This window comes from Meleagris gallopavo, chromosome 15 (genome assembly GCF_905368555.1).
Source record: "Meleagris gallopavo chromosome 15, MGAL_WU_HG_1.1, whole genome shotgun sequence".
Classification (NCBI taxonomy): domain Eukaryota; kingdom Metazoa; phylum Chordata; class Aves; order Galliformes; family Phasianidae; genus Meleagris; species Meleagris gallopavo.
The window spans coordinates 10,120,450-10,141,466 of NC_139418.1; the positions used below are offsets into that span (position 1 = coordinate 10,120,450).

Consider the following 21,017-nt stretch of genomic DNA (forward strand, 5'->3'; position numbering starts at 1 on the left):
CTTTGTCTTCCCACTCATGGCAGCTCAGCAGCATCCAGAGCTTTGATTTGGAGCCAGGGTGTCCTAATTTGTGTGTCTTGGGTATATGGGACTGACCTCAGTGTTGGCATGGACTGCTGAGAAACTGAATATTCATCCCCAGGGAAACACTGACGTTTACTCCCATTCCAAACCTGGAATGAATCAAAATATCAAATCAGCTAAATGGAGAAGTTGTGGAAGTTTATTTTTTTCAATCGAGATATGGCTTCTGAATATGAATTTGCTGACAGTGTCTGTAGGTAAAAACTATTGCCTGTTGAAAAGCTTTAGAGCAAAATTACCATCATAGGGCTTTTACTCTCCTCTGCTCATTGCCAGGATACCCACCCAAACCCAAAACTTTAGAAACGAGGCATTCCCATTCCTCTTCCTCTACTCTGTGAAGTACCAGAGTGCTCTCAACACTGTTTAAAGCTGAAGAAAAAGTGCAGAGAAAAACAGTTTTGCTTGTGATCATGCTGTGGAGGTCTGTGTGTCTTGTTCTTTGGTGTGATGGAGCCATTGCTGGTTCATGTATGCTGGGAGTGGAGGGACTATGCATACCTGTTGGTGGCTGTGCTCACGCTGCAGGAGACAGACAAGATTGGGTGTACCATGGCAACTGAAAACAAGACAGGATTCCCTCAGTTGTGCCTGGGCTGGGATTCCTCACCATTTTGTGTTTTACCAAGATGTTACAGCTCTTGGGTCTCTGCAATTAGAGGAATATGCCATAACACTAGAAGTCAGACAATTTGTAGCTATTCCAAGGAGAGCTGGAAGCAATTAAAGGGGAAGTGATAAGATTTTTCCACTGGGGAAAATCCTCCACAAAAACACCCCTCCAAACAAAGACTTATTATTTCTTTCTTTATGTATATTGTGTCACCTAACGAATCAGATTGGAAATTTATGGAAGCCCATTTCCTTAGCAAACCCCTTGTGTCCATCAAAGACTTCCCTTTTTTCTCAGTTGGAAGCTTATGAACAATGTACTGATCAGAGTTATTTTCTGCCACTGAAATTCATGCTAACATTCAGCTTAATGCATCCTTCTGAAGGCCCAGGCAGGAGAGCATAGTGCCTTTGGCATCAGAAATGGTTTTAGGCTGTTGCAATGTGCAGAACAAAGATGCGAAGGCCCAAAGACTTGAATCTTGGAAAAATTTTGCTGCCCAAAAGTGTAGTTTGTCCCTGAGTTGTGTTTTGAAATTAGCCACGGTAATGCTGTGCCGCCTGACCAAATGTGTGTCCAAGCTCAGAGCCTGCAACCATTCCTGCTAGCAAAGCTCCTCCTGGATTTACAACACTTTGTAGCAGTCCTTCCCTAACAGCAGCCGGATTGCCATCAGGGAGGGATGGCTGTAGGAAGAGACAGGAGAAGTCTGGCTGGAGAGAAATCTGCCATTAAAGGGTGTGTCTGGACAGCATGCACTGATGTGGTGGAAAACCTTCCTGCAGAGAGAGCCCTGGGGCTGGCTGGCAGCCGGGCCCCTGCTGCCTGTGTGAGGTCTGTGCCACAACCAGCCAACTCTGATCCTGTTCTGCTTTACTGCTGATGAATGTAGCAGAGTCCAGGGTTTCAATTTTTATTTTTATTTTTAACAAGGCAGCTGGCCACTGTGTCCTTCATGCTGTGACATACAGCTGTATTAATGGTGGGTCTTTCCAAAATGTTTCACTTTCAGTGCTGGTTTTTTTTTTTTTTTTTTTTTTTTTTGCAGTTTCTCTTTTTGTTCAGATGTTTTTTCACAGATCTCTTGTGCGATAGACACCAGTCTGTCCATGTTAGTTAACAGGTCAGGCAGAAAAAAGAATATCCAGTTTCTCCTTTTTAATCTGTTTTCTAAAGAACAGAAAACTCCTAGATTTCTATGGGCAAGGCCATTTTCTTACAGTGCTCTTTTTGTCTTGCCTTTCTTAAGAATGTAGAAGAAGGGGAAAAGGAAAGAAAAAAAAAACAAAACAAACAACAAACCAGGACCTTTTCCAGCTAGATATTGGTTTTGGAAAGCACGTAGATCCAGGCTGAAATTTGTCTGTTTTCTGAGGCTGGCAGTGACCCATCCACTGCCCTGGTGCCACTCTGCATCCCAGCTGGTTCCCATGGCCACTGAGCTGCCCAAAAGGGCTGTCATCTAGGTCCTCATGCTCTGCCAGCATAACAACAGTGATTGTGCTTGTGGATAGACTTATATTTTGCTCTTTCTTTCCAGAAATAATGGAATTCAGACTGCCAGCAAATACCAGGGATCAGCTGTGACCAAAGGTACAGTGGTGCGGTGATTTGCTCCCTCTTGGACAGCTTGTCCACATTTCACAAGGGTTTGGGTGTCAAACCTTGCCTGGGCAGGCTGTGGGGTATGTCTGGGGCAAAGGGCTCTGCGACACACCCTTCCCTATTGCCACAGCACGAGGATGGGGTGTGTGTCTTCTGCAGAAGTAGCAGGGTGAAGGGAAGCCCCTGCTGAGGGGGCTGAACCCATTGGGATATGCAAATATCATGAAGTCTTCATCTCTACCAGGGTGGGCCTTGCCCATTCCTTTTCCCCTCAGATACCTCTGCAGAGGGAAAGGATGCTGGCAGAGCAGAGTACTGCAATCCCCTATCACAAGGAGGTGGAGGTGGCCCAAAGCAACCTAGCTTTGAGCTTTCCTTGTGGTTCTTCTATGTCACTTGCCTTTTGGAATTATAGTAATAAACCATCTGCCCCCTGTTTCTCTAGGACAAGTAAAGGAAGATCTGATGTCAAGCACCAGGGAAGCTGCTGAGTTCCCAGTGCTGTTGGATCCACCTTCATCTCCTTCTGCAGCCAACAGGCCTGTCCTTGCTCAGGTGGAGGGTGAAGGGCTGTGGGGACCCAGTGGTGGCTTCCCACGTTGGCCCCACGCATGTTGTTGTAGTCGCTGCTCGGCTCGGGCTCTGCCACCTCGCTGTGTCTTAGCATGTTTCTACAATAAAGATAACTCCACAGCGTCCTGTCGCTTTTCTTCACTGAGCCTCGCAGGAGGGACGTGTGAGTCCCCGGTCTGGCTGCTCGCCACGCGTCCCTTGAGCACTAAGCACCAAACCCAAGTGAAGAATGTCAGGCACAGACAAGAAGAATGTGGTCTGGGTTCTGTTAGCAGGGACCAGCCGTTGGGTTCTCTGACTCGCTGTAGGGCCTTGGGTGTATCTCTTTGTTTCCCTTCAGCCCTTTTCTCTTGCCTGTAAAAATGGACATTAAAAGATGCTTACCTACCTCAGAGAGTTGTTTGGAGATTTTAATTAGTTTGCATTAGAGAGCCCACAGATGGAATCCTGTTCCTACGCACCAATCCTGGAGTGCAGGACGTTTAACTGTTGCAGTCATGGCCTCTTCCAGCCAATACCCGATGGGCCGTGTGTATTTCCTGTTCTTTCGTTTATGGCTGTTACTTAAAGCAAATATGTTCTTATTTGTATAAACTTTATTGCAGGACATTTCCAGAAGACCTTGAGTGAACGTACAGTGTTTGAGTCCACTTTAGTTGTGACCTGATCTGCAAATACTCTCTGTTGTAGATAAGGCCGGAGTGACTTTCAGGTTTTGGCAGAATTTCATTCAATGCCAATTAATTTGGCTCCCTCCACAGATATTGATTTTTTTTCTTTTCAATTAAGTTATCGCGATCTTTTTTTTCTTAATGCAGCTAATGAAAATCGATTTTTACTCTCATAAAGTACTTCCGCATGTATCACATTTATCTGTCTACGGTTTGATTATCAGCAGGCTTTGACACAAGATTAATATTTTGTGTGCTGATTTTTTTTTAATGTGTGCAAACACTGTGGTTTAGAAATACGTTATTGCTGCTTATTTCTATGGAAAATCCCACCTCACAGTTATGCATGGCAGAAGTCACCAGTTGGGTCCAATTTAGCTGTTTTTAGGGATGCAAGATTCCTCTGCCTTTGAGCGGGTGAATCCTTGAATGTTATTTATACCTTCTGAGGAGGATGAATATCAGATGGTAAAAATGTTCACTAATGATGTCTGCTCGCTGATTCCAGCTAAAATTGTGTGCAAGGACCTCTACGTGATTTTTGTAAAAGCAGTACGCAATTTGAGGCTTAAAATAAGTTCTTGCAAATGAAAATCGGCGCACTTGAGAGCGCTATTATAACTTGTAGTGATTTCGAGCATTTAGATTTTGAAATAATCACCCATAAAACCTGCATTAATTGTCCTCCAAAACCAATGGACTGATGAGGAGGGTGCCCTAGTAGCCTCTTTTGCTGGATTTGAGCACCTTCTGAATTTCTCCTGCTACCAGCAGAAATTATCCACAGAAATCATAGCTGGCATAAGGGTTTATTAATCAGATTACAAAACTGCTAAGAAGGCACACAACAGTGACTTGCTAAAGCTGCCTGTGCAGTAGTTAGTGAGCCTACCATAGGTAGCAATGCTAACTCCTTCCTTTTAGCAGGTTTACCCACTGCTGCCTTCCATCATTCCTTCCTCTTGTTGGGCCTCTTTTTGCAGTTTATCCGGTGGCTTGCAGGCGATGTCTGTCCCCAGCAGTGCTGTAAGCAGCTGACCTGCAGCTGACCTCCAGGTAGGGCTCCGTGTGAGCGATGCAATGTGTTATTTCCATGGGGTTCCTAAGAAGAGGAGGCAAAAAGATCAAGAGGTGCTCCAAATATTATCCTGTCCTCTGTTTTGCTCTTGCTTACTCTTTGTGGTGCCCTTTAACACTGTAAAGAGACCATAGCAGTCCTGTATGAATCTGGAAAGGTATCAGCACTCTGGGAAGTCTTCAGTTTGCTGTAAATTGCGCTTTATTACAGGTGTTTCTTCTGCCAAGACCCACTGACCCCATGTGGCTCACAGTGTTTTCTAAGGCTTTGCAGGACTGGTGTTACGAATTGGCAGCCTCCAGGCCTCTCACAAATCTTCTGCTTCTCACAGCGTTTCTTCAACTTCTCCCAAGCACAGCTGGGTTTTGAGCTCAACTGCTCCCTGCAGGGGCCTTGAGCCTCCTGCTTTTTTGCATAAAAGGTGTCAGGTACTTATGCAATCCTTAGGGGCATGCAAATGGTGCTCTGAGGACTGTTGATTCTGGCAAAACCCTTTGCAGACCTTGTACTCCCTTGCTATTTCCCAATCCCTGTAGTCTAGCAGCTCTGCCCACCAACTCCCATGGCCAACACAGCAGCAGTCTGTGCATGCTGCAGGGCGATGTGGAAAGCGATGATTGTATGACAGCGTGATGCTGTGGTACTGCTTCTGCAGGAGCCTTGCACTGTTTGTGTAGGAGGACCCTTTGTGTCTGCTGCAGAGCTGTCTCGTGGCTGTCCATACATCCCTAGGATGCTGAACCCTTCCAAGCAACCACAGCATACGGATCCCTGAGGGTTTCAGCCTTATCTCCCTGGATTATCACAGGTTCAGTTCTGTGACCCATCTGATTTATACTTGGAGTCTGATGAACAGGCTTTTCTCTCAGGTTTTTAGGGCTCCTATTTAGTACCTTTTGGTACATTTCCCTGCCCTACAAGTCTCCCTGATACACAGAGCTCTTGTCCAAGATTTGGGACCTGCCCTTCTTCAGCCCTCTGCAGGAGACTTCTTGCTAAGCAGCCCTCCAACCAGGACTGCAGTACATGACAAAGAGCTGGAAGAGGTCTACAGTACTTCCCCAGCATGAAGGTATGAGACTCTTTTTGAGTAGGTCACTGAAGGCAGTAAGATGTCAATACAACCAACTGCAAGATACAAAACCTCATGAAAATTCACAGTTTACCTTGATGCTGAAGGGCCGGAAAGAAACACTGTGGTGTTAGCACAGGCTAACGCTGCTGGCAAAGTGAAAATGAGCAAAGAGGATGAGATGGACAGACAGCTGATGGAAAAAGCTCTTCCTAATTCCTAATTGCACAGAGCAGCCAGCTTGCCTGCAGGGCTGCAGCATGGGGCTGCTTGTGCGTTATGCAGAGACCCCAAGACCAGTGCTGTTTGTCTTAGCAAAGGCATAGCTACAGCTGCAGCGATATTTTCTAGATGTCAGTTCCTTCCCTACATTACTGACAGGTGTTTGCTGTTCTGTTCCTTTAATCTGTATCCTATAGCAAACATTCCTTGAATTTAATAACTTAGCTGGAAGACAATTGCTGTGATCTTGATAGAACATGCTGAGTCAATCTATCTTAACTGCAGATTTAGTTTGCAAATACTGTCTCCTTGCTGATAAGATTCAGGTGTCATCTTTGTGGACATTGGCAGGAATTTTCTTGACCATGACAGGTTTTACAGAGTCTGGCAATTAAGCTGTCAAGACACATTTTCCTCTGCCAGGAAGCACTAATTGATGATAGTCTTGGCTGCAATAGGCACAGAGAGATGGATATTGTAATCAGAATGAATAGAGGTCCTTGTAGTTGAGAGCTATGTTGATCCAAAGGTTTGAAGTCCTTGACATTTGATGATATTGAGATAAGGAACAACGCAGGAGATATCAGAGCTGAATATCAGACACAGTATGTGAATAGAGACCTCTCTAGTTGGAAATGTTGATATCTGGGGAGATTTTAACTCTGTGGATGCATACTGCAAAGTACTAATATTAGCAGAGCTACTGGATGTGAGAGCAAATAGAGTTTTCCATTAAGTAATCCCAAAAATCATGTTATTGTTAGTTTGCTTTTCAAGTGCGAGGGGTGTTGGAGATGTACTTCTTTTAGAAAATAAACGTGGTATGATTCAACCTGAGCTCACTCTGTTTAAATCACACTGAAAGTAGATCTGCAAATAGGGGTTTTGATTAGTGAGTACAGAATATGAAAGATTAAAACTTGGCAAAGTTAGGATTCTGATTGAGAAAACTGTTTTGTTTTTTTTTACAATTTACAAAAATCTACTTAAGGAGAAAAACTCATTTAGGACCCATCCAAGCTATGCTACTTTAGTACTGGGCAAACCCTTCGGGAGATGTTTGAAGAAAATTGAAGACGTGAAGTACAAAGGAATGATTAATGTGCACAGTAAACTTGCTTGGAAGGTAATCACGCATGGGCTAATATCAATCTTTTCAAAGTTGGCTGACTTCCTAGATAAAGGAAATACAGTAGATCTAGTCTACCCAGGCAGCAAAAACATTTGACCTGTTGCCCTGTGGGGTGGTGTCACCTAGGCTTGGCAAGGGAGGTCAGGATGAGGTTATGGGGTATGTGGAAGTGTACCACAAAGGAGCAGGTGGGATACCTCTGGAGTTACCAGAGAACAGGCAGAAAGGTGGATCTGAGGACCAAACTTCATATTTTTGTTCCTTGCATTAATGCACAAAAAGCAGACACACAGAGCAGATTGCTGCTGTTGGTTTTTTTTTGAACAGCAGAAGAGCAGGATTTCTCCCACAGAGAATGGGGTGACCTTCTAGGCTGTGATTGCCTGGGCTCAAGCTGAGATGAAATGCAGTGGTGAGGAGCACAAAACCACATTGTGAGGTTAAATAATGAGGGCTTCGGCTATCAGTTCAGAGCTCAGTTAAAACTGCAGAGGAGGAGGAAGACTGAATTGCGTGTCACCAGCCACGGGGCAAATGAGAGCTGCAGCATGCTGGGGCAAACCCGGGAGCAGAGGGGCCATGGCACGCTCCTTGTTCCCTGGCTCCCCTCAAGACACACAAAAGGCCCCTTCCTGGCAATTGTGCCCACGTCAATCATTAGCTAGAAACCCTGAGCTGGGTAAATACGTTTTGGCTTCCCGTCTTGATGACAGATTGGGTGTTACATCACAAGGTGGGACCATTTGATATGACAACATGCTATATATTCCTGCTGTTACCTCTGCCCTTCCTCTCCCACTTCGAGAGCAAGCAGGTTGTGTGGGCACGAGTCGCTCTGCAATGAGGACTGCCAAGCAGTTTGTACAGGTGGCTCTGGCCCTCTGCTGCTTTGCAGGTGAGTGTTTCCTGCTATACCGCATAGGTGACTATAGCTAGACCAGAGACTAGGCTATCTGTGAGAGTATTTGTGTGTAGCAATGTGTTAGAGAAGTTGTTCCATGAAGGAATGTTCTTTCTGAGAGCACAGCGAAACACCAGACTGCAAGATCCAGGTTTCAGCAAACCTTATACAGGCAACTGTTTTCATCGTGGTTTATAGGAGCAAATTGCTGAGGGAGCAGTGCTAGTGCAGGGCAGGAATTTGCATATGGAAGCACTGAGTACAGCAGCGAAGCAAAGCTTTGTGAAATGGCATCTGTGTCCGTGTAAGCAATACAAACGCTGCATTTTGCATCATCTATAAATTTTCTGTGCTGTTCCTGGTAACTGAGAAGTTTGTTGTGGGAAGGACAGTGCTAGTGGTCAACAGTCATCTGAAATGTGCATGTCTGAGCTCTTGGAAGTCAAATACAAAATCTTGCAGAAGTGTTTGAACTCAGTGCAGGCTTGAAAATACCTACATTTCTTCCCTGGAGCATCTTAGGAACTGGCTAACACACGTGGCCTCCTACCAAAAGTGCAATGAAACTTCATTTAATAACCTCTGATTCATTTTATGAACATACATCTCTGGCATAATGTAAAATAGCATTTTCTTAAACCCAATAAGCCAATCAATGACAGTCTCTAAATGTAACTGCTTCATGAAAAGATTTGTATATGTCATCTCTGCGTATTATTAATATGTATTTATTTTCTGTCTCTACTTTTCTTTTAGATATTACCTTTGGAATTGAGGTGAGTTACAGATTTTTTTTTTCTGTTTATTCTTTTCTATTCCAGGCTTCTGGTCAAATAAGAACAGTATATAATTACCTGATGAGCAAGTGGATTAATCTAATGAAAGCCTGGTTGCTCAAATAATACTTGCCAGTGCACGATTGAATGATATTGCCAAGTCACGAAAAAGTAAAACACACCCCATTTATACTATTTTCCGTTCATGAACTAAAATGAAAAAAGAAAGAATTATCCTATTATGTTAACTTTTGCATATAATTGAGTTAGTCCAAGTCAAGGGGCAGTAGTTACCTCCTTGAGAGGAAAGCTGTCTTAAGATGATAAGCTTGGAAGCATCAAAGACCATGATTCTGGTATCTTTTTCTATACAGTAAGACATGCAGTACAGTGTTCCTGCCTATACCCATATCAAAGCGAGGAAAACAGCAGGGTCTGTACGGTGCATTTGTCTGCAGGTTCTTCCCACGCAGTTATGAGATTCCTGCAAATCACCAGAGACTGCAGCGTGATTGGAAAAGATCAGATTTTGAGTTGAGCGGCTGTGGAGCATGGCCAGGCTCCCAATTACCAGCTGCCTTCGTTAGGAACTGTCTTACCCACAGCTCTCCTTCCTCCATGTCGTGCCTCCCCCAGTCCCCTGCAGGAAAGTGTGATCTGAAGATTCCCATCTCCTGACTGCCTGAGCTGATTCCAAATGATACCTCAGGTGTTTGTCCCGGCTGGAGCTGTGGGTGGCAGGAGGTTGCCAGGCTGTCTTTCACTGTGGGAGCTGAGCCTAGGGCTGATGTTGTGCTGCTTCCACAGGTTGATTGCAGTCTGTATGCCAGTGGCATCGGCAAGGATGGGACGAGCTGGGTAGCCTGCCCGAGGAACTTGAAGCCTGTCTGTGGGACAGATGGCTCCACGTACAGCAACGAGTGTGGGATCTGCCTCTACAACAGGTGAGCTTTGTGAAGTCCAGGGGAGCTGCAGGGCAGGAGAAATGAGGTGAGGGCGACAGCGCTGCTCCCAAAATGTGGGCTGTGCAGAGGAGTGTGTGAGTTAGCACCAGGGTGCTGACCTCCAGCCAGGGGGTGGTGGCTGCTCTCTGCAACCTCTGACACAGGTCTGCTTTCTTCTAGGGAGCACAGTGCAAACGTGGAGAAGGAATATGATGGAGAGTGCAGGCCAAAGCACATTACGGTAAGTCCAACAGTAAGACAAAGTCTTGCTCCGTTGGAGCCCGTAAAGACTTAATTTTATTTCATAGACTCAAAGAACAGATGAGGTTGGAAGGGACCTTACGAATCATTGGGCTCTAACCCCCTGCCCTGGGCTGGCTGCTCCCCACCAGATCAGGCTCCAATCAAATCAGCATTGGGCACCTCCAGGGATGGGGCACCCACAGCTCTCTGCTCAGCCTGTTACTTGTTTACTTATTTATTTTCCCATTCCTGCTCTCCTTGCAGATTGATTGCACTCGATACCGCCAAGTTGTAAGAGATGGTAACGTCATGGTAGCCTGCCCAAGGATTCTGAAACCAGTCTGTGGCTCAGATAGCTTCACTTATGACAACGAATGCGGGATTTGCGCCTATAATGCGTAAGTCTTTTCTGTAGAACATCTTTCTGGCTAATTAGAGATAGCTAAGTCTCTTGGAAACACTTATGTAAAACACTTTCTAAGTCTTTTTTAGGGTAGATATTACTGTGGGACTCTTTGAAGCTGGCTACTTGTAATTCTCCAGCCAGCTGCAGATTTCTTCCCCATTCTCAGTCTGTAGCCATGAAGTGAATCACAAAAAAGAGAGAGGACACCCCACAGCAGAGGCATGGATAGATCAAAGTGTTGCTCAGTGCTGTGTGATATGGAAATACCGTGCATTTTCTGCTCACAAGAGGTTGCTACCACCTGGGGGCTACATCCAGACCACTCAGTCGTGCCTTACATGATGGGTGGGACCTTGCTTTCTTGCTCTAGTATCTCAGGTTTTTCTCAAGGCTTCCTAATCAAAACAGCTCTTTCTTTCAGAGAACATCACACCAACGTTTCCAAACTGCATGATGGAGAATGCAAGCTGGAGATTGGCTCAGTAAGTGTAATAGAAATAAAAATCCATCTCCTAGGGCTGTTACTAGAGAGAATCCCATTGATTTACCTAAGAAAATGTATGACAGGGCTGGCCAGGGATCCGGATCCACGCTCTTCCTTCCTGCCTGGTGAGGGTGGCTTTTGAAACAAAGTCGCAAAGGAAGAGGCCCCAGATTTTCCTTGCATTGTGCTGTGCAGATTGGCAGGTTTCTCTCTGGAGGTGACAAGCATTTCCACCCTTTGTAACAAGCATTCAAAATTCTAGTGCTGGTAGTTTTGTTAGATATAGTGAGATTCAGAAGAGCACCAAGCATACATATTTATAAGGTATAGCTTATTGTATATTTATACTGGGGTAAGAGTCCAGTGCCTCAGGAAGAAAAGCTTATATATTTCAGCACAAAAATTCTGGGATGCAGGGAGTCCATTTTCCAACAGATTCCTTCTTTATCACTTCAACTGCCATGCTTAACTGCAGGGAATCTGAATTATTAAGAAATCACAGCACTGGAGAAGGAAGGAGAAAAACCAACACAAACCAAAACAGTATTAATCAGATTTCCAGCTGTTGAAAAATATTTCCTACCTAACTCAAGAGCGTTGTGTTGAAGAGAAAAGGACTGAAAAGTCTGTGCATGTTTCTCTGCCTGAAGGCTTCGTTCTCTAAGAGAGGTCCTATTTCTTGTCTCCTAGAGAATTAGGGTAGTATTCCGAAAGCCTGTTTCTGATAGACAAATCAGTTAAGTGTACCAGGGCTTTGCCCTGTCACAAAAACTAGGAAGCCTGGAATACAGACTGGAAAAGTGTTACACTGACTTTTCCCACGTAGCATAGGCTGTGGGAGGGCTTATTCTCCTTATTTCAGCAGGTTGACTGCACTAAGTACCCATCCACAGTCTCTAAGGATGGCAGAACATTAGTAGCCTGTCCAAGGATCCTGAGCCCGGTTTGTGGCACAGATGGTTTCACCTATGACAACGAATGCGGGATCTGCGCCCACAATGCGTAAGTGCTGCTCGTACCCCACTCCTCCAAAGTAGCCAGCAACACTTTGCCATGCTGGGAGCTTTCCTTTTACACTGCTGCTTATTCCTGCTTCTTCAAGTCTCTTAAAAACTGGATATTTTTTTTTGTTTTGTTTTTACTGAGTTTTCTTCTGATGCCTTCTTCCTGATGGTGAGGGGAAATCTGCAAGATTCAGAACACAGCTCCTTGGATTAGTCCGTGGGCTGGGCAGTGACTGAGCAGAGAAAGGAATAGTTCAGAATGTTGCTTTAAATAACATGAGAAGACGTGACAAGCTTGTTAACGAGCAGAGTAATGTAGCTATATCAATACAATCACGCAGAGAGGCTGAAGCCCTAGTTTGTTAGGTATCTGCTTTAGGCTACGTCTGGTTCATTCTGCATGCAAGTGTTTAAACCAAGAGTTAAAGCGTCTACTTACTCAACTTTATCTCCCTCTTTCAGAGAGCAGAGGACCCATGTCAGCAAGAAGCACAATGGGAAATGCAGGCAGGAGATTCCTGATGTGAGTATACAACATAAGGTGTATTTCTCCCCTTGCCTCAACCCACTGAACTATTTTCTGAGGACACATCTATTCTGCAAATGAGCTGGCTTGAAGCCTAGCTCTCTGCACCTGTCTTTTGGGATGTGCCAACGTGTATCCAACACACAAACAATGTAGAAGTTGGTCAGGAAGAACTTAGGTCTTCTTTTAAGGATGATCTCTAAATGTGTTGCCAGTAAAGTCCTTTACTATTTTTTTGCCTTCTTTTGTTTGATTCTATAGTGCAGAATGAAAAGGAGATGATATACCTTTATCTTTTTTTTTTTTTTTTAATTTTATTTTTTGCTTTTTTGCCATATCTTGCAAACTGTTTCAGTAGGTTGTGACCCCTTTGGTTCAGAAGTGAAGCTCAGTGGCATTTGGGATTGCCTGAGCTGTTTGCCCAGGTGATTTGGCATCTCACAGATTATACAGTGCCATGTATCGCCTCCTGGGCATGAGAGAGTTTCTGCAGAGCTGAGTCAGACTGACTTTGAGAGAACTGAAGTGTAGCACCAGTGTTGTTTCAGCATCCCAGCATAGAAGACATGGAGAGCAGCAGGAGGCAATGCTAGGGTTTGTCTTTGAGAACAAGGACTTTTCTGACTGACACTCCTACTTCTTGCAGATTGACTGTGATCAATACCCAACAAGAAGAATCAATGGTGGCAAACTCCTGGTGCGCTGCCCAAGGATTCTGCTCCCAGTCTGTGGCACAGATGGATTTACTTATGACAACGAGTGTGGCATTTGTGCCCATAATGTGTAAGTACAGCATACAAGGCTTCCTTTTGTAGCGACTAGCCATGTTAGTACTTCAGATGGCTTCCCCCCACCCTTCTTCTTCTTTTTTTTTTTTTTGATAACAGCATGTCTATACGTCTCCCTCTGTTTTTCTTTCAACCTCCTTGAGCTCTGTCACCTCAGTTTCCTTTCCTGATGTGCTCCTCAGGGAGCTGTGGGAGAGCCAGCTAACAGCTAAGCATCCTATGAGGGCTGTGGCATTTGTGCAGAGGAAAAAGAGAATGGGTCTGCTACAAGTAGACCTGAGAAGTCTGTTCCTGCTTAGGAATCACACTCCTTAATGACAGCCTCTCCCTTTCAGACAACATGGTACTGAGGTTAAGAAAAGCCATGATGGAAGATGCAAGGAGCATAGCACCCCGGTAAGTCAGATGAGTGCTGTCTCTGTACGTGCCACGTGGGTGCAGAGGTTGCTAAGCAGGGTCTGTCCCTTCAGGCCACAGAGAAGGGGAATGGGCCAGGACTTGGGTAACAAAGTGTTCCAATACTGCAGGTCTCTGGAGGGAAATGTCAGAAGCAGCCCAGAACAGCACAGCCCATTTTAGCACAGTAGGAGAGGAAGAGCAGAAGCTGTGTTAGATGCCTGTGTACTCATTCAGTGCTGGGATTTCCATTGCAGCAGACAGGTTAAAAAATTTTCATACCGTGGTCAGCCAAGAAAAGGCTGCTCACAAGAATGCATACAGAAATAGCTCTATAAACATGCACGGTAACAATATGTGCTGATAATATCTAGGCACATTTATTCTGCTTATGCAGAGCAGCTCTAAAACACTGAAAATAACTTTGTGCATCTCAAGGGAATGCTGTATCTTTTCTGTAGTAAAGACACACTGTTATAATGCTGTCTTTGCTATAATTTGCTCTTGGACTGTGTGGGGAATGTGGGTAATAAGAGATGCTACACAGGGGAAGGTATGCAAAACAATTGTGAAGTGTCAGAAGCTTCACTAGTGTAGACTGACTTCCAGTGCTGTCAGTAGATACTTGCTTATTTATCCTCAAGTATTGGAATTGTTTTAAAACACTGTGAAGATTTTTGCAGCAGAAGCTGGTGGGACAGTTTCCTGTTGCTCTTTTTGAAAATGCAGAAACAAAATCTAAGGCTTAGTTAAGTCAGGCATGACCTAATGTCAAACCGGACGTAATGCCAAGCTCCTAATATCAAATTCTTTTGAATAATGCTTGTTTTGAAACTTGAGCATACACTACATAAGGAAGATTATCTTTCTGTCTGCTATTCCTTTGCGTTCCCTTTGTTAGCAAACAGTACCAACCCAACTACAATTCATTTATAATGGGAGACTAAACTGATATCAACCCTGATTTTCCTGTGGCTCGAGAGGCAGTCTGTCTCCCAGCTCCCAGCAGCTGACTTAGAATCGTTCTGTTTTCTCCCCAGCTTGACTGCACCCAATACCTGGGCAACAGTAGGAACGGTGAAGCCGTTGCCGCCTGCCCCTTCATCCTGCAGGAGGTCTGTGGCACTGATGGTGTCACCTACAGCAACGACTGTGCTCTGTGTGCCCACAACATGTAAGCCCTGCGGGTCACCCACTCATGTATCACCACAGCTGCTTGTCGAGCTTTGTCAACTCCGTTTTCTCTCTCTTCCAGTGAATTAGGAACCAGCGTTGCCAAAAAGCATGATGGGAGGTGCACAGAGGAAGTTCCTGAGGTAAGTGAGAGATAGGAAAACAAGAGCTTGAGGTGATGCTTATTGCCTAACGTGCACAACGCTGGCTGATTTTGGTGATGCTGTGTTGTGTCCTCCTGCTGCCATCCTTCCTGCAGGTAAACATCAACCCTGGCAGCAGGGACGCTGTGCATTTTCTGCATGCAGTCAGGGAAAGAAAGAGAAGAGGACAGGTGAGGAATGAGTTATGAGACAGGTAGCATAAATGATTTAAGGCATTACAGGAAGAAATCTCTTTCCCACAGCAGTCTATCATACCTGCCATGGGAGTGTAGTGATCAGTTCTGGCGGTATAGAAAGGGACATAGAGCACCTCCAAGTACTTGGTGCCTTCTGGATACCTGTGCTGTGCAAAAGGATGTTCTGCAAAGATTAGAAAACTACCTGCATTTTGGATGCTTATACCTAATGTATCAGAGGATTCAAGCCCCTCTCTTTTTCTATTGTAAATGTGATATACTGTAATGTATACCAACAATGAATCTTGTAAAAATACCAGATAAACTATATGTGGCTTGCTCTAAACTATTTACACTCACTGGGGAATAGAAAAACAAAGCCATCTCATTATCATGTGTGTGATAGAGTCAACGTTGTGAGTCAGATATTTCATTTCTATACAAACAGACTATGAAATGTCATTGCTTTGTTTCCTGGGTATGCTCTGTGCTCAGACCAAGATGCATAAATCAGTGAGGAAGAGCTCACACTGGAGAAACTGGGATAGCTAAAACTCAAGGCCGGTTCTTCAAATGGCATAAATCATTTTGAACTGCTGTCGGTCCTTCTGGCTGATTGCAACACACAGAACCAGCCCCTTGCAACAAAAGGCATGTCAACACATCTCCTCAATTCTTGTGGGCTGTGACACACTCCTTGGTCACATTGAGATTCTCTTGCACGAAGTGCATAAATCACACCAGTTTGATTTGCAGATTATTTACGAGCTGCATTTTGCAGTATCCCAGTGGTTCAGCAAGCTCTAAGGGCATCATGATAAATGCAGAGCTGAATGAGTGATACGCACCTTCAAGCTTTGATTCAGTCTTCTCCAGCATGAGGCTGTGACAGAAAATTGATAGTTTTCAATGAAGAATGAGTCAATACATAACCATAATCCATCCTGTGGCAGATCTTGAAAGGCAGAGGCGTAAACAGGGGTTGTATCTGAGTTCCTTTACACAGAGTATTTGCTGCCTTTGTCTCCCAGCTTGACTGCAGCAAGTACAGAACCTCCACACTGAAGGATGGCAGGCAGCTGATGGCCTGCACCATGATCTACGATCCAGTCTGTGCTACCAATGGTGTCACCTATGCCAGCGAATGCACGCTGTGCGCTCACAACCTGTAAGTACACATTCTTCTGTAGTGGGACCCATTATGGCTGTGATTGGACACGTCTCTGAGTGCTGAATAAATGTGAGGGCTCTGTCAAAAACCTCATGCTGCATGGGTCCTGTCTGCCTATCTCTGTTGCCATGGTTGGTGTTTGAGATGGGCATTTATCAAGGCCCACTGCCCCCAAAGACTCAGAAAAGGGGTTCACTGCCTGGGAAAGCACTATTCCAAAAGACGCATCCCTAGTCCTTAAGGGCATGTTCTTGCTAATGCTGCTCAGGTAATGCTTAGCTAAGTTATCTGAAATTGTCCCTTGTACCACATGGGAAGGAGGTTGTGCTCTTATACCATGGTTGTGAATGGGAAGGGTTTCTGCTAATGTCCATCTCTCCTTCCTCCAGGGAGCACCGGACCAATCTTGGCAAGAGAAAGAATGGAAGATGTGAAGAGGATATAACAAAGGTGAGTGGGAAAAGGATGGGAACAAAGAGCTGGATCTGATGACTGTTACAGTCATAGGGGACTGTCCTCTGTTCCACGTCAAAAACTGGGGGAGCGGTGTGCAGCCCTGGGGAGGTCCTTTGGGAATGTTGCATTGGTTGTAGAATAGCTGCCATCCATCCCATGGGAATGGACATGGCAGTGCACAGGAATAGTGTGAGGTCTCATCCCTCACCAGGAGGAACTGAGTTGGTTATGGCTGTGATTTTCCAGTTTCATTCTTTGTGCTGGGGAAATACTGTTTGCTCCCAGGCAGAGACTCATGTCTTCCTTGTGTGTGCAGGAACATTGCCAAGGGATCCAGCAAGTCTCTCCCATCTGCACCATGGAATACATACCCCACTGTGGCTCTGATGGCAAGACTTACAGCAACAGATGCGTCTTCTGCAACGCATACCTGTAAGTATAGGAGCGAAACCCTTCCTGTAATGCTACAAATGCAGGGTTGATGTTGTAAGGTGTTTTTCACTAACTCTTTATGGGTGTGTGCTAGACATTTCTGATGCACCATGACTTGTGCAAGGAGGTGTTTTGTTGCTTTTTAAGAGAAAATGCAAAGCACCCACTTCTGCCAATCTGTACGTGGCTTCCTGTTTTAACTTCAAAGACGTTTTGCTAATTTTCACCAGCATACAGTTTTGTTCCACAAGCTCATCAGGGTGTGGGGAAAGTACTTCACCAAACTAGCTGGAGTGTTTAAAATGTGTGAAACCTGTCATCTTTCCTTTGATGTTCATAATGAAAGGAAGTAGTTGGCCTTTTGAGACTGTTCTGTCAATGTTATCAACATTTGGGCTAGTAAGGAGAGGAAAAAGGCTGCAGCACCAAGTCTATTCTGTGTCTAATCCTTTCTTCTCTTTTCACTAGGGAGAGCAATAGGACTCTCAACCTCGTGAGTATGACCGAATGTTAACTCTGCACTGGAGTCCAGCGTGAGAAACAATCTGCCTTGCACGGGTCTTCATGGGCCAATATTCCCCAACAGTTTTCCTTCAGCTTGTTTTGTGTTCTAAGCTCTCCAAACACTTCTTTGGTGAATAAACTCACTTGGCAACATTTATCTGTCTTACCTTAGTGTCATGTTTCATACCTTTTTCCCTTTCTCCTCCTCAACATGGTACACAGTGGTGCACACCGATCTTCTATTGATGTTGGCTCTGACAGTCAATATGGGTAAAGTTCTTCTTGCCATGTGTCTGTGTTGTTTTAGCTTCAAAAAGGGGCCTGGGATCCCCTTAGAACTCTCAGGCATTTCCTTAGTCTTCACAGTCATTTTGGCAGGATTAGTTTTCTCCTAAACCTTGGTACGAGCTGAGCAGGGGCTCCCTCTTTGTAGTCAGTGCAGGGAGACATTCGCCTCAAGAGCATGGCCCATCCCACCCACAGGGTAATTCACAGAATCACAGAATTGTAGGGGTTGGAAGGGACCTCTAGAGATCATCGAGACCAACCCCCCTGCCAAAGCAGGTTCCCTACACCAGGTCGCACAGGTAGGCGTCCAGGCGAGACTTGAATATCTCCAGAGAAGGAGACTCCACAACCTCCCTGGGCAGCCTGTTCCAGTGCTCCGTCACCTCACCGTGAAGAAGTTCTTACGCACATTCGTGCGAAACTTCCTATGCTGCAGCTTATGTCCTTTAATTCCCAAGATGAGGTGGATGGTTTGCTCTCTCAAAGAAAGTTTTCTTGCTAGAAAGATTTGGCTAGAAAGGAAAACTCATTGCCTACCTGTGAATTCCCCTTGTCCTTGTTCTGCTGCCACCGCTGCCTGTGCAGCCTGCCCCATGGAAGGGGCAGCAACTGCTGTCACAAAGGTGATCCCAACCTGTCTCCACTGGACAGTGACCTCAATGGCACATGCTGTATAGGATATAAAATACAGGAGGGGAATGCCAGGCTTCCTTCAGAGTTGCAGAGCAGAAGTGTCTGTGTATAGAGTATATGTCTTAGTCTATTAATGCAACAGAACAACTTCAGTCCTGGCTTCTTGTGAGCTGTAATTGCCCATGTGGTAGGGACCGGTCTGCTAAATCACTGCAATCACTATGTTCTGAAGCTATTTGGGAAAGAAAAGGATTCAGGGGATTGCCTGTGATTGACTTTAATTGAATGGCAAATCATAGAAAAGCAGTTCTGCTCGACGGTTGGTTGTTTTAGCTAATTCTTGCAGCCAAATAGCCAGGTACCCAGTGATACAATAGCTGTCACGGTGTCCATATGGGTGACAGGGAAGTAGTGTGACCTGGAGACCACCCTCCAGCTTCTGCCAGCGCAGGAAGAGTCACCACCTCCAGCTCCACAGCAGTCCCATTGTGGTTTACCAAAGAAACACAATTATTTGGACCAGTTTCAAAAGTCACTCGCTGAATTGTGAGGCTAGATTAATAGGCTGAATGCAAATGTTCCCAACTTGGAGATACAGTTGGTATTGTATCAGAGAACAGGACCATAGCACCTCCATGCTATTAGATTCTGGCTGGCATGTACTTTTCAAGATGATTTGTAACTAACAATGGCTTATTGTGCTTTTCATGAGTCTGTGTCCTAATGTAAACGTTCCTTTGGTTTATATAACCTTCTTGCCGTTTGCTCTTCAGGTGTTTTTGTAGAACACAGGCTGCTTTAATCTAGTTTAACTGTTGCTTGATTATTCTTAGGGATAAGATTGGAATAAACTTTTTGTGGCTTTGGCAGACTTTAGCTTGGGCTTAGCTCCCATATTGGCTTTTGCAGCCTTTTCAGTAAAGCTATCAAGATCCTACTCAATGACATTAGCTGGGGGCAGGCGTGCCAAATCCTGCTCTGTGGAACACATAGTCTGATGATACTGAAGGCAAACATGAACTCAAAGAGGCACAAAGTAAAGAAGTTGTCTGGGCAATTCAGGGGAAAAGCCAAAGTGGCCATTAGACACAGTTTCCATGCAATATTTGCCAGTAGGTTTCATATAAAACTACAAAATGGAATAAACCACTACAAATGGGAAAAGCCTGATACTGGAATTTAAATATTCACCCAGGCTCAAGGGGTGTTTCATGAAATAATATCATTCTATAAAAGTAGGGCAGCCAATTTTTCACGGACAAAACTTTTTTTTTCTGTGCTGCAGTGCTGTTTTTCAGCTGATCCAGAGTTACTTAATGTGGGTCTGAGAGCTGAATGATTTCTCTTTGTATCATGTTGGTGAAGAAGCAATGGCCAGGGGAAGATAAGCATGTTCAAGAGGAAACATTGAATTTTGGTGGCTTGGGAGAGAGGTAGAACAATATAAGGTCTATCGTGTCACTAAGAGATCTGAAGGATGGTTTTACAGAACAGTTGGCTTGGCTGGATGCTGGCTTGGCTGTAAATGGATGGAAAGAGGTTTCTGGGCAGGAGATCATCTCCTGAGCTCGGTGCTTGACAGACTGCAGATCTATCCGGTAACTTCTCCAGCATGAAAGCGCTGGGGGCTTTGGTACAGTTCCGTCTGCTTCTCATTGCTCCCTGGGTGCACAGTGGTGATTTTCTTGCTCACCTGGAGCAAAAACCTGAGCAGTTTCAAATTGAACAGGTTGCTCTTGTAGATCGTTCAATTGTCAAGATAAGGTTTTTGTTTTTTTTTATTTTGTAACTTGGGAAGAAGCACTAAAGGATTGATTGCAAGGGCAGGGGTTTAGCACTGTTCAGAGAACTCTTAGAACACTTCTCTCATGAACAAAAAGAGTTGCAGGTGCAGATTCTGGTAAGGATGCAGTGAAGGAGAAAGCCCTGAACTTTGATATATGTGCAACGTCGGGCACCTAACATTCCCTGCTGAAGCACAGCAGCTCCAGTTCCATGCAGTGCTCACAGCTGATGCAGCCCTTGGCTCCAGGGACTGAGCAGTGCTAGGACTCATGAAGTTCCATGTCTTTTACACTTCCTACACTGTCCAATCTCTGGAATGGGTTCCCATCCTTGGAGGTACCCAAGGCCAGGTTGGCTGGGGCTCCGAGCAGTCTGATCTGGTGGTGAGTAACCAGCCCATGGCAGGAGTTGGAGCCTGACCATCTCTAAGGTCCCTTCCAACCTGAGCCATTCTATGATTCTAGGAATCATGACTTGTGAATGTGTATTGCAGAAGCAATATTTTAAAGTTATAAATGTTTTCTCCCCTTCCTTGTTTGTCAAAGTTATCTTGATAGCCTTATCAATGCTTTTGGAGTCTCCAGTCATTTTTCTTACAATAAAAAGAGGAGGAAGAATGAAGGGAATCATTTGATTTCTTGATTGAATAGTAGGGTTCAGAAAGCAGTACGTAATATTGTCTTTTTGTATTGAGCTGTAAGGTTTCTCATCATTTAT

The 21,017-nt window shown here is 44.8% G+C and overlaps 2 protein-coding genes across 5 annotated transcripts in view; both read left to right on the top strand.

Annotated features, from left to right (window-relative positions):
• Window positions 1-3,267, top strand: part of LOC146543337 (serine protease inhibitor Kazal-type 5-like) — a 73,006-nt gene extending 69,739 nt beyond the window's left edge. For both annotated transcript variants that reach the window (XM_085236550.1, XM_085236549.1), the window contains 2 exons: window positions 2,238-2,290; window positions 2,748-3,267. In XM_085236550.1, the coding sequence (XP_085092676.1) occupies window positions 2,238-2,243 (6 nt within the window). In that variant the 3' untranslated portion in view covers window positions 2,244-2,290; window positions 2,748-3,267. The remainder of the gene's footprint in view (window positions 1-2,237; window positions 2,291-2,747) is intronic.
• A 4,573-nt stretch (window positions 3,268-7,840) lies between these two features.
• LOC100543636 (ovoinhibitor) lies at window positions 7,841-17,751 on the top strand. Of its 3 annotated transcripts, XM_010719004.4 has the most exons (17): window positions 7,841-7,945; window positions 8,708-8,727; window positions 9,535-9,671; window positions 9,852-9,912; window positions 10,179-10,312; window positions 10,742-10,802; window positions 11,667-11,806; window positions 12,271-12,331; window positions 12,981-13,117; window positions 13,458-13,518; window positions 14,559-14,692; window positions 14,774-14,834; window positions 14,951-15,025; window positions 16,063-16,199; window positions 16,592-16,652; window positions 16,975-17,090; window positions 17,559-17,751. In XM_010719004.4, exons 1-17 carry the CDS (start codon window positions 7,891-7,893, stop codon window positions 17,602-17,604), a joined length of 1,497 nt encoding a protein of 498 aa, XP_010717306.1. In that variant the 5' UTR covers window positions 7,841-7,890; the 3' UTR covers window positions 17,605-17,751. The 3 variants fall into 3 exon arrangements, with proteins under 3 accessions (XP_010717306.1, XP_010717309.1, XP_085092669.1); XM_010719007.4 differs by lacking the exon at window positions 14,951-15,025 and having other exon boundaries at window positions 7,876-7,945; window positions 11,670-11,806; XM_085236543.1 differs by lacking the exons at window positions 7,841-7,945; window positions 8,708-8,727 and adding an exon at window positions 9,410-9,436.
• Window positions 17,752-21,017: the final 3,266 nt, after the last annotated feature.

Bases quoted from the DNA above. Each gene is read 5' to 3' on its own strand.
- LOC100543636 (XM_010719004.4), top strand. From the start codon at position 7,891: ATGAGGACTGCCAAGCAGTTTGTACAGGTGGCTCTGGCCCTCTGCTGC. The intron at 16,200-16,591 runs GTAAGTACACAT...TCCTTCCTCCAG, and splicing joins ACGCTGTGCGCTCACAACCT to GGAGCACCGGACCAATCTTG. The intron at 17,091-17,558 runs GTAAGTATAGGA...TCTTTTCACTAG, and splicing joins GTCTTCTGCAACGCATACCT to GGAGAGCAATAGGACTCTCA.